Source organism: Xenopus laevis, chromosome 4L (genome assembly GCF_017654675.1).
Source record: "Xenopus laevis strain J_2021 chromosome 4L, Xenopus_laevis_v10.1, whole genome shotgun sequence".
NCBI lineage: Eukaryota > Metazoa > Chordata > Amphibia > Anura > Pipidae > Xenopus > Xenopus laevis.
In genome coordinates, this window is record NC_054377.1 from 76896239 (window position 1) to 76908785 (window position 12547).

Here is a 12547-nt window from a genome sequence, read left to right on the forward strand (position 1 = left end):
AATAAACGGCAACTGTATGTAAGACATCTGCTCTAATCCTGTATGCACTGTATATCTAAAATATTAAAGGACTATTTTTATTATTATTTTTTTTCAGGAAAGGAAGTAGAAACAGTAATATGAGTTGTATTTTTTTCACAAAAAAATAATTTATGCTACAATACGCGATTTCTGTTTTGGAATACAGTTCAACATTGTCACAAGACAGAAGTTCTAAACTGTAATTTAAGAGGCCAACACATAAAATAGTGATCTGAAAATTAAGCCAATAAAAGCTATCTTGGTCACATTGTTGGGCATTGTGATTATGTGAATATTTTGTCTGTTACATACATTGACCAGCTTAATGTCTCCTCCTTGATTTCTTAAAGCCTCTGCTTTCTTGTTTCTTGTTCTTCTGCTTTCTTATTTTTTGTTCTTCTGTCTGTTCAAACTATGGCACTGTAGCTTCTCGTAGATTAAAGAAAGCAATTATTTCATATTTATTACTAATAGATGGTCTTGTGCTACAATCTGAAAAACGATTAGGAACATATAATTTATAATAATGCAGCTGGGTTTTATTGGGTTATGTATGAAAAGATAGGAATGTAGAAGAACTATTTTCAGAACATTTAGCCACTATTTTAGATGTTTGGTGGTTAAGGTGTCCTTTTTGTCTCTTTAACCATTATACTAGCGATGAGCTAAATTTTTCACCAAGTTTCGTCTTGAAAATCACTCCCATAGATTCTAATGGGTGAAAATTTGTCACGCGTCAAAAAAAAATTGATGCCCGTAGACTTCAATGCATTTCGGCTAATTTTTGCAGTTTCTCAAATTTTTGACAACGCAAATGGGTCAAATTCACCCATCACAAATTATAACCATTGTTACTTGTATGTAAGCTTGTCAGGAACAGAGCTTCTGTTAAAAGTCTTTAATTGCTTTAGAATTGCTTTTATCCTTTGATTTTTTTCTCCTTTAATTTAGTTTCCTCAAGCTCTATTCATGATCGACTGCCATAAAACATTTCCCTTTTGAATTCTGATCATTTCCTTTGGCTCATTTTAAGGCTTATATGTTATCATCTCGCATATTTCTGTGTAGTACATAGTCTTTTTTCCATATGTAATAAAAGGCACTAAGTTTACGCAGTAGCAGTAAATCATAGCAACCAATAAGATGTTTGCTTTTAAACAGGTGACTACTATATAGTGATGGGTGTATTTATTCGCCAGGCACGAATTCGCTGCAAATTTGCCAGTTTCACCCCCTGAGAATAAATTTGCGAATTTGCAGCGAAAATTTGCGTCTCAATTTCGAGATCTCGATTTTGACACCGGTGGTAGTCGACTTTAATGGGCACCAACGTCAACTTTGGCAAATTTTTCGCCAGTTTCGTGAATTTTGATGCGAATTGAAGTGGGACAAATTCGCCCATCACTACTAGTAAATTCTGCATGCTGATTGGTTGCTATGGTTTACTGCTCCTGGGCAAACTTAGTACCTATTATTGCATAACCCCTTTTGAGCCCTTTCTGTTTTTTTGTAATCTATGCCATAAATCATATGATAATATATTTCTGTAAACTGGGTGTCTGTAATAGAACATAGTATTCAAGGTGGGTCATACCAGTGATCTATAAAATTGCAGTATGACCCCCTTCATCCTAAACTTTCCAAGCAACTTTGTACTAAGAGCTAATTTCAGTAACCCTGGAGTTTCTCACTTGCTAAAAAGGCATCCATGAAAATGCAATTAAGCCAGCGCTCACCAGGAACTCCAATTCCTTATAAATAATCAGGTGCACGTCATTCGGTGTCCACTCCAACCGACTTTGAATATCCAAACAAACTGTAACAGACTGCACCATCAAAGATTTCTATTAAAAAGCCTTTATTTTGCTATGTTTTGGCTTTATGATCTGGACAGTTACAATGTTTCAAGCCAAACAATGGCCCTTTATCAAGCTTGGTGCTGTCTGCTACAGTTTGTTTGGATAAAAAGTCATCCAATCCATTATTGAAACTATGTAAACTAGTATATCTGCAAGTACAACCACTTCAGGAAAAGAGAGAAATCCACTAATAGCTCTCAATAATCCTTTTCTTGACTGAAGACCAAACCTCCTTTCTTCTAATCACAACTGATTCCCCTTGTTTCTGCAACAAGATCTTTTGTTGATATTGATTAATAAAATACAGTATTAGAGAGATAATTGTTATCTAATATTCGATCAAATGGTTCCGACCAGAAAAATTGGAATCGTATTCGATTCGTACAAATCAAGTTTTTCTCCTAAAAAAACTTGAATGTCAGGAAGGCTATTAACATCTCCAAATGGCTTAACGGACCTCTGCCATTGACTTGTATATGAACTCGGCAGGTTTTAGGTAGCAAATATTCAAATTAGGACTGTTTCCATGGTCGAGGTGTGATAAATCTTACATTCGAAATTACATTTGAATAGGGGGATTAAAATTCGAATGTGAGAATTTTGACACTTAAAATTTCAAATTTGAATTTAAAATGTATTATCCACAAATATTCAGTTAAATGTATTATCCACAAGTATTCAGTTAAATGTATTATCCACAAGTATTCCTAGGTCCATCTCCATCAAGGATTGGCCCATTAAGAGTATACCTTTACCAACATTGGATTTTATCAGATACCAGATTGCAAGTGTGTCCAGATACCTCTGCAAGGATGGCATATCCTGGATGGAATTAATTGGTTGCATACTGTAGCTTTGTGTCATTTGAAACTAAGACACATTGCTTACATTACATTAAGATTAGAATGTGTAAATTTTGACACTTGAAATTTCTAATTGAATTTACTATTCGACCCTTGATAAATCTGCCCCTTACCTTTCATGTCCCCCTTAAGTGCCTCTTCTTCAGTATAGACACTCCTAACTTTGCAAGCGTTTCTTTATAAATCAGACAGGTCATGCCTTTTCTCATCTTAGTTGGTACTCTTTAGACTTTATCTATTGCAATAATATCCACTGGAGACCAAAACTACACTGCATATTCTAGATGAGGCCTAACCAGTGTTTTGTCAAGAGGAAGGATTACCCTTTACTCCTTTAATCTATACCCCTTTTAATACAGATCAATGCCCATTGCTTACATTACCCTGCATCAAGTCATTAATGAACAAATTTAAATTGATCCTTAGCACCCAATAAGAACCTTAATCCAAGTACAGAAGGTTTCTTATTTAGAGCAACTCACGCTGATCTGATCTTTGGCCCAATGTGGTCTTTGCCCAAGGTTCATAGCTGCCTGACAAATATCCCAAAAGCCCAATGTTCTGTCACATATTGATCGGGCTGTCTGAGAGGCTTCCATACACATAAAACATCAAACATACAAAATGGGATATACATGGCCAGCCAGGAAAGAGCAATATTTAATGGGAAACAGCTCCAGCACCAATGGCAAACTCCACAACACATAGCAAAAAGTATCCCTTCCGTAACCAAAATGATTTCATTAGAATTCCTTTTATTCAAAAATCCATGTTAAAAGTACAATATACATACAGACCCCATGGTATTCTGTTTAGCTACCAGTTTATAATGGCCCATATACTGTTGTCACTGTAATTAACTATTCATCCTGAGCTCAATTTTTGGGTTTCTGTGCTCTAGGGCCACAGCTTGATAGAGAGGGTAATTTTGACGAGATTCCAGTGTACATGTGCTTAGCAGGTAAAGCTATGGAATCCTGGCAAAAAGTGAGATGCACAGAGTGACAAATATCAATTATTGAAATGTGATAGCAGATGTCATTTTAATGGTATACATTTGTTTTGGCTTTGTTTTTCTGAGATGCAGTGGATTTTTATTCTTTGTAATTCTTTATTAGCAATAATCATAGTAGTATATTTAGAAAGTAAGAGAACTTTTGCTTAGTTATGTAGAACATACTTAAATGTTTTAAATGGTCGAAATGGCTAAGCTAAATATATTCATTTTAGTGAAACTACAGCTTAATCATATTTGAAATATGGAATTAATAACATTAAAAAGTTTGTTTAATCATATTATGTGGATAATCAACAAAGGTAAATTTGAAGTTTCTTTATGTTAGATTCTGGTGTAAAAGTTAATAAATGTGGCTCATATTCATTAGCCACATGCTAGTTATAATAATTTACTGTCCATTACAAAGCTTTAAAAAGGAATGTAATTAAATATAAAATGCACATTAGAATTATAATGAGTAATTAGGGCAACATAACTAATATGCATGAAAGTCCCAAAGCTCATTAAAATGTTTAAAGACAAAACCTATTCTTGCAAATTATTTTGCATATTATATGTAATTGTGTGAATGCCATTGCACCTAGCACCATGACATTTATGAATTGTATGCAGAGTGTTGCCATATTAAACATATTAAATTTCACTTTTGTACTTTAAATTGAGAATGAATTCCACACACAAAATGATACATACTTAGTTATATACAGTATTATATTTAAAATAATTATATTTCTAACAGAATGGTCAATGCATATACATTTTCCAAGGAACATTGGTTTGTCATGCAAGGACCTGTTCTCAACCTTTATATGTTAGGCCAGCTGTAGTGATTGGCCCATTAATAATTCTTTGATTAAGTGAAGTGAATGTAAGTATATAACTGGTATGTCTGTCACATTGCAAGACAGGACTTCTATTAGTTTACTTGCAAAAAGAGAAAAAGAGCTATGTTGAAGAAATACAATGCCTTATGTAAACACCAAGGGACAAATTTACTTTCCTCCAAAGTTGTGCCAGCGTTGACTTTGCAGAAATTCGCCGGACTTAGGCAGGCAAAGTTTTGCTAGGGCACTGCTAATTCACTAAAATCCAAAGTTGCACTCAGGGAGGCCAAAGGTAGCGAAGTTCTGCTACCATTAATTTGTCAAGCAAAGCGAAGTTACTCTAGCAATGCCTAATTTGCATACGGAGCCACGTTTAAGTACAATGGACGTATATGTAGCAGCAAATACATTACACTACACAAGGCTGGGAAAGCTTCAGAAAATAAAATAGAGTTGTTATTTCGCCCTATACATGTGCCCACTGTATAGTTTAGGTGCCATATGTTAGGAAATGTAGGGGGAAGGAGGGTACCCCCAAAAAAATGTACGATCTTTTTCAGCCTATCACCCTTTAAAAAGGGGACGTCACACTGGCGAATTTTTCGCTAGCGTTAGCCACTTCGCCCTTTAGTAAATTTGCCCCCAAATGTAACTTGTTTTTTTAGAGATAAAGGGGGTTTTGTGAAAATTTATTATGGATTCATTATCTTGCAATTATCTTGTCATTAGAAAGACAATATGTTGCTCTGTTGTGTTGTTCTAGATGCAATGTAAAAGTTTGTTTGTTGCATAATCATATTAATGATGTGGGTTTTTTTTGTAGTTGCTCCTACAATTCTTGAAATAACACCAACTGGAGTTTCATTGGGAAGAACGGGATTGATCAGATGTGAAACAGCAGCTGTGCCAGCCCCAGTGTTTGAGTGGTACAAAGGAGAGAAGAAGTAAGAGGCTTTGTTCATTTATTTTATTTATATTTTAATCAGTGTGTTGTAACAAAATGCTCAATTTGCATGTAGCATAACTGAACATCAAGTGCAAATGTTATTCTGTATATATCAATTTAAAGAATTCTCCCCACGTTACCATCATATATCACAATGTAGAGTATTTCAGCAGTTGTGGCCATAAATACCTACTAGTTCACATACTGTATACTAAATAATTGCATCATCTTAGAACTGCACAAACCAAACCCAAAATTCAGTGGTTAGCACTGCTGCCTTGCAGCACTGGATTGAAGGTTTGATTCCAGCCAGGGCACTGCATGTATGATAGAGACATTAGATTGTTAGCTTTGTTGTGGCAGAGACATGGACATGTGGAATATAATTGGCATTAAATAATTAAAAGGTACAACCCACTTTGAAGGAGGTTAATGTATTGTGGTCTATTTGACAATGTGTTAGAATTTACTCAATTCTATAATAATATATAGGCATTAGACCTAAATTCTGAATAAATAAATCCTAATAAGTCTTGCATTACAATAATGTGTTTTAGCTTAAAATACAGTAAAATAAAATAGGTTAAGTAGTTTGATGTCCAAATGGTGCAACATGCTTCAGAGTAACACCATTCACTATTAAAATAAAATGCTTTTAAAATAGAAAAAAATGCTTATGTGGACAGGAGGTCTCCCTTGGCTTCTTTATTTGTAGTTTTGCTAGAGTGATTAGATTTTACTTTAGCCCAATGGTGCTATGCCTTTAGGATTGGTAGGCAATAAATGGCCACCTTTTATCTTCTCATTTAAATGCTTGTCTTTTTATTTGGCTACAGGGATTTTAATTTGTTTCAATTATGTGTGTTTCTTTTGGGACTATAGTGAGAGCAATGTTTGTGTAACAACCTTTAAATGGCTTTTCATTAATCATATGGGATTCTTTCACTAAATGTTGGTCCCGGTCTGAACTACAGAAATGCCCTTACAGTGCTAGATTTTGTTCATCTTTAAAGGATTTTTGTTGATGAATTCATTTTAATTTATCTCAAAGGAGATCATGGTTAGTTCTGATATTTTTCAGGGGAGCTGGAAAAAAGATTTGCTATTTTAGTGAAAAATAAACTTAAACTGAAAATCCATCCAAAGTTTTTTTTTTGTTTTGCCTAATTAAAGGAAATATAAGTACAAGTAGCTTTCCAATATACTTTACAGGTATGGGATTCATTATCCAGAAATCCGTTATCCCGAAAGCTCCAGTTTATGGGAAATCAGTCTCCCATTGTTTTTCTCTGTAATAATAACATAGTACCTTGTACCTGATCCCAACTAAAATATAATTAATCCTTATTACAGGCAAAACAGTCCAATTGGGCTAATTCAATGTTTAAAATAATTTTAAGTAGACTTAAGGGTAGACTTAAGGTTATTTATTAAGGTTTGAGTTGTGTTTTCCGCCGAAAATTAGATTTTTCAAGTTTCTTTTAAATGGATCCTTAGCACCCAATAAGAACCTTAATCCAAGTACAGAAGGTTTCTTATTTAGAGCAACTCACGCTGATCTGATCTTTGGCCCAATGTGGTCTTTGCCCAAGGTTCATAGCTGCCTGACAAATATCCCAAAAGCCCAATGTTCAGTCACATATTGATCGGGCTGTCTGAGAGGCTTCCATACACATAAAACATCAAACATACAAAATGGGATATACATGGCCAGCCAGGAAAGAGCAATATTTAATGGGAAACAGCTCCAGCACCAATGGCAAACTCCACAACACATAGCAAAAAGTATCCCTTCCGTAACCAAAATGATTTCATTAGAATTCCTTTTATTCAAAAATCCATGTTAAAAGTACAATATACATACAGACCCCATGGTATTCTGTTTAGCTACCAGTTTATAATGGCCCATATACTGTTGTCACTGTAATTAACTATTCATCCTGAGTTTCTTTTTTTGGTCAAAAGTCACATTTTTGAGTTTAAATAAAACTCAAATTTTTCAAGTTTCTTTTAAAAAAAAAAAAATCATAACCCGACCCTGCAAATAGCTTGAATCCAAAAATACACCATCTTAAACTTGTTGAGGTCATGTAGGTGTCAATGGCAGAGATCCTTTGAACCATTTGAAGATGTAAATAGCCTTCATGATGTTCAAGTTTTTTTCAGAGGGTTTTGCCTGAAAACTCTATGAATTTGTGTGATTCATGTTTTTTCCTGCCAAAAACGTGCTTTTTCCCATTCCTGGCTTTTCTTAAATTAGAAACCGTTTGAGTTGTGAGTTCATTCGAGGTATAAAAAAAAATTTGACCTTTGATAAATAAACCCCTTAATGTATGGAGATTGAAATTACAGAAAGATCTCTTATCTGGAAAACCCCAGACCCTGCGTGCTTTGGATAATAGGTCCCATACAGTACCTGTTATAAAAAATGTTTAATTGTCAAAGTAATTTCTAATGAAAGCAGTATCTGTTATTTGTTCTCAACACTGCTGATAAACTGACACATGAAAAAGCATGTGCATGGGACAATTACATGCAATTATATTTACAATTATATTTACAAATAAATAAAACCACTGAAAACAGGATTGGATTTGCCCTTAATATGAATCTATGCTAACTTAATTACCATCAAATGCAAGGTACTGCTTTTTTACTACAGAGCAAAAAAGGAAATAATGAAAAAAATATAATTATATGCTTAAAACAGATTCCTTCCAGTAATTTGTGTCATTTGCACAGTTTATAATGTCAGATACTCCATCTATAAGTGAAAATAACCAATCCCTTCACATTACTGATGCAATATTGTTTTAGTGATAACATTACTATTGTTCATGTATTACTTTTTCTATATTTACAAACAGGTCTAAAAAGTGAAAGCAATATTATTTATATATAAACATATTTTTTTAAATTATTATTCAGCCTGCTTACAATCCAATTTACAATCCAATTTTAATAAAACACTTTGAGTTTGTCTTATATATATTCTCTCCATGGGAATGTTATTGTGTCATAGACACCAATAGCTGTCACACTGTGTCTTTTCAGATATCAATGCATGCAATCATAAAAAGATTTGTTCAATTTTTTTTTTCTAAAATGGATAGAGGATTCTATCACCATAATCTACTCCTCAAGCTTTAGAGTGTTATTGCAGAAATATTAATTTTGATGAATTATATGTAATAATATTCTTAAAGCTTTAGATCATAATATCCTGTATGTATGCAAAAGTGATATGATTGATTGAAATGACTACATTTAAGAGTAACAGTACCTTAAGGATAATATACAGACATTTTATTTGACTTTGCAAAGACTTCACAAGCCTCATGAGTAAAACACAGGTTTATTGAGTGGCCTTGAGGTAAGAGAAGCAAGAAAGTGTGCGGCATTCATATTTTGTGTAAAATTATTAGAGCAGATCTTATAAGCAACAACAATCTCTTGTAATTATGGGTGTAAATATGCATAGCCTTAATATCCTTAGATGCAGAGCACTTCTTGGAAAAGATTAGATGTGATGAAGCACCAGAACCCCCAATTTTTTGTCTCCTTTGCCCATGGCATGAGGGAGTTTAGAGAAACCATAAATACAAATGCACTCCTTCACTAAAAGAGCAGAACTACATGTTAAAAACTTGAATAAACTTTGAATACGTCAGAAATATAATACTGTGGATGGTTGCTAGAGCTGCCCTGTACTTTATTCTTATTTCATTTTTGCTCCTGCTGTATTTCTGTTCTTATCTCCGTGGAGCTTGCATTTCTTCCATGAGAAATAGGAGAAGGAGGACACAAGACATGACTGCCCTGTGACCTGACATTATGGTGCTACTCCCACATCATCCTGTCGGGATGCTTCTATTGGAAATTTAAGACTGTGTTTTACATTCCCATTTGTGACCCATCCTTCCCCCAATGGATTCACTGACTGTACAGGTTGCACATGTCACCCAGGTCATGCGACTGGCATGTCAAAAAAGCTGTGCTTTGGAGCCAGATGCTGGGCCTTTTGGTTCCTGGACATATGCCCAGTGACCCGTTAATGTGGTGCAGTGCCAGTGGTATGGCAGCAGTGCTAGAGCAATTTTTAATCTCTGTGGGTCTGGCTCATCATCATCAACAGCACACAGTTTCCACTATGTAGCGGATATTCTGGGACAAGTGGGTTCATGGGCTGCACAACTACGACCATGACCATGAACAACAATCTCCTACACTACACTAGCTACAGCTAAAGATATTTTCCTTAATTCACTACAATGTTCTGAGCAATAGCTACCTAGGCAGTTCCTTATGCAGTGGGAGGGTTCCCATCTCATTGGTTGATGTGGAAGGCAAGATAACCAGTCAAGGAGCCTGGAGATCAATGATCTATGAAATCTAGCTAGCAGTCTATATTAAGGTACTGTATTTATCTTGACCAAATCTGAATTTAATTTAAAACTTTCTTGCATGCATCTATTGTAAAAAGATTTATCTGTTTACTAACCTAGGACAAGCACTGTAGGTTGCACCTAAAATATACCATGATAGTATATTTTGAATGATGCTTTTGTCCTATCTCGTAGCTATATTATATAAGGGAGTCAAGGAATTTTCATAATTATAAAATTTAGCTTTATGTAGTTAATAATTAGATGTTGGAAGAAAAAGGTACAACTAGATTACAAATGTAACGTGTGTTAATGGTGCTATTTTTTGTTGCTATGTATTTTGTTTAAATGATGTGCTTGACCTTAAAATTAATTAAATGATATTGTGAGATAAGAAGGGTTTCCTGAATAAATATTTTTTTATAGAGATGGAAATTTGGAAAAGAAACCCTACCATATACATTGGTTTTAGTTATACATTTGGGGTCAATTTGAACTGGGTAATCAAGAGGAATTGCTTTATTATCCAGCTTCTCAGATTTTTTATGTCAGATTTATATTTAATGTATTTAAAGAAACATTCAGGTCTCCCCTATGTTCTCTCTTCACCAAGTTATACAGATTAATTGTCAAGTCTATCCTGTCAATTTATTCTTATAAAACATCTAGTACCTTTTCTTTCAATGGTCTCTTGATGTCCTTCTGAAGATATGCTGCAAGTACAGAGTAAAATATTCTTTGTGATCTGACTAAAGGTCTGTACAGTGAGTTCTTGACCTGAAGTGCTTATATTTTGTATTGGTACTTGAAGTGTAGGGACACTTAGTGACTTACCTATTGTAGAATAAAAGGGATAATGCATAGTATTAAATTAAAAAATGCATTGAACATACTGGGGGTCATTTATAAAATTCACACAGCACATATTTGTTTGCAAATGGTTGTTCTGCACATGCTGTTTCCTGAACGCTAATATATTGCACTGCTCTGTCCTTCTTTCCGGTTTTTGCGAATTTGCATTGTGAATACATTTTCACAAGTGGCTTGCAAATGAGATGGGTGTTTGCATGAGTGTGCCCACTGTGCAAGGTTGTTGTGCACGAAAATAGCGTTGACAGTAACTTAAATTCCCCATTTTTCAAAACTGTTTTGTGAATAATTTCTCTGCCAGCAAAGTTGTGGCATAATTCAAATGCCATTTGCGATTTTTGACATATTTAAAAAACTCTCATAGACATTCGCAAAAAAATTTGCAAAATTATGTGTTGAAAGATTTGATTAGAAGAGCTGCCAATATCATATCACAGCTGAGTGTTCAACACAGTGAGCTCAGTGGTCAGTAGCAGCCCATTACCCTAAATCCATCTGTCTTTTGCCTGCTCAAACCCAAAGATTCTATGACCCAACAATTCTGTCATGATTTTTATGGTGTAGTAAGTATTTCTAAATTACACTGTTTACACTGCAAATAATTCACTCTACCAAATAAAACTTAATACCTGATCCAGCAAGTGTATTTTTTTTAATTGTAATATAATTGTGCCTGGTCATATGATTTTATAAAGAGCCAGCACTTTAGGAAGGAACTGCTTTCTGTCAGGCTGTTGTTTTTCCTACTAAATGTAACTGATTTAGTGGGACCTGGATTTTTACTATTGAGTGATGTTCTTAGATCTGCCAGAGAGCTGTTATCTTGTGTCAGCGAGCTGCTATCTGGTTACCTTCCCATTGTACTGTTGTTTGGCTGCTGGGGGGGAGGGGGTGATATCACTCCAACTTTCAGTACAGCAGTAAAGAGTGACTGAAGTTTATCAGAGCACAGACTGGAGGCTGCTGGGAAACTGCCAATATGTCTAGCCCAATGTCAGATTTAAAAATTAAATATAAAAAAATAGGTTTGCTCTTTTGATAAATGGATTTCAGTGCAGAAGTCTGCTAGAGCAGCACTGTGCTTTTTTTTTTTAAATTTTTTTTAAAAAAAAAAACACGTTTTCCCATGACAGTATCCCTTTAACTACGTAGTTGACTTCTCTTTTACTTTTTATCACTATTAGCCTAAAATATTGCAAATGAAAAAGTTGCACTCACCACTACAGAATTCCAAACCATTAAGCAGGGTTTCAATAAAGAATTCATACAGACACCCATATCAATATATTTAGGATGGATGCATCCACCTATCGAAAACATTTTAAAAGCCAAACATGAAAATTCACAATCAAATCCAAATTCAACAAATCTCTGATTTAGATTGCATAAATTGGTAATCAGTGCATAAATGTAAACAAATGAATTGTTTAATTTCCAAGGTTTCAAAGTATCTATGGCATCTGTCATATAGGAGTGAGCATAGTCTAATATGCTACCTTCCTGCGTGAACCTGCTTTATTCAGTGGTTGAAAGAGGGTGCTGCATATGGCATGCTACCTCACCCAGTGATGAAGAGGTTTGGTGTATCCAACAAGTTGCTGTTTGGTGCATCCAACAAGTCTACAAATGCAGCCCCCAAACAAATCACCACTTCTGTTTTGCTCTGAAAACAGAGCTAAATGATTTATTATAATTACTATGGGTGCCCACAAGGTTATTTTTATACTACTGAATGCATATTTTGTAATTGCAATGTTATCA

The 12547-nt window shown here is 34.6% G+C and overlaps 1 protein-coding gene across 4 annotated transcripts in view; it reads left to right on the forward strand.

Annotated features, from left to right (window-relative positions):
- negr1.L (neuronal growth regulator 1 L homeolog) overlaps nt 1-12547 on the forward strand; it is a 292225-nt gene that overhangs the window by 206930 nt on the left and 72748 nt on the right. For all 4 annotated transcript variants that reach the window (XM_018258196.2, XM_018258197.2, XM_041590351.1 and 1 more), the window contains exon 5: nt 5409-5529. In XM_018258196.2, the coding sequence (XP_018113685.1) occupies nt 5409-5529 (121 nt within the window). The remainder of the gene's footprint in view (nt 1-5408; nt 5530-12547) is intronic.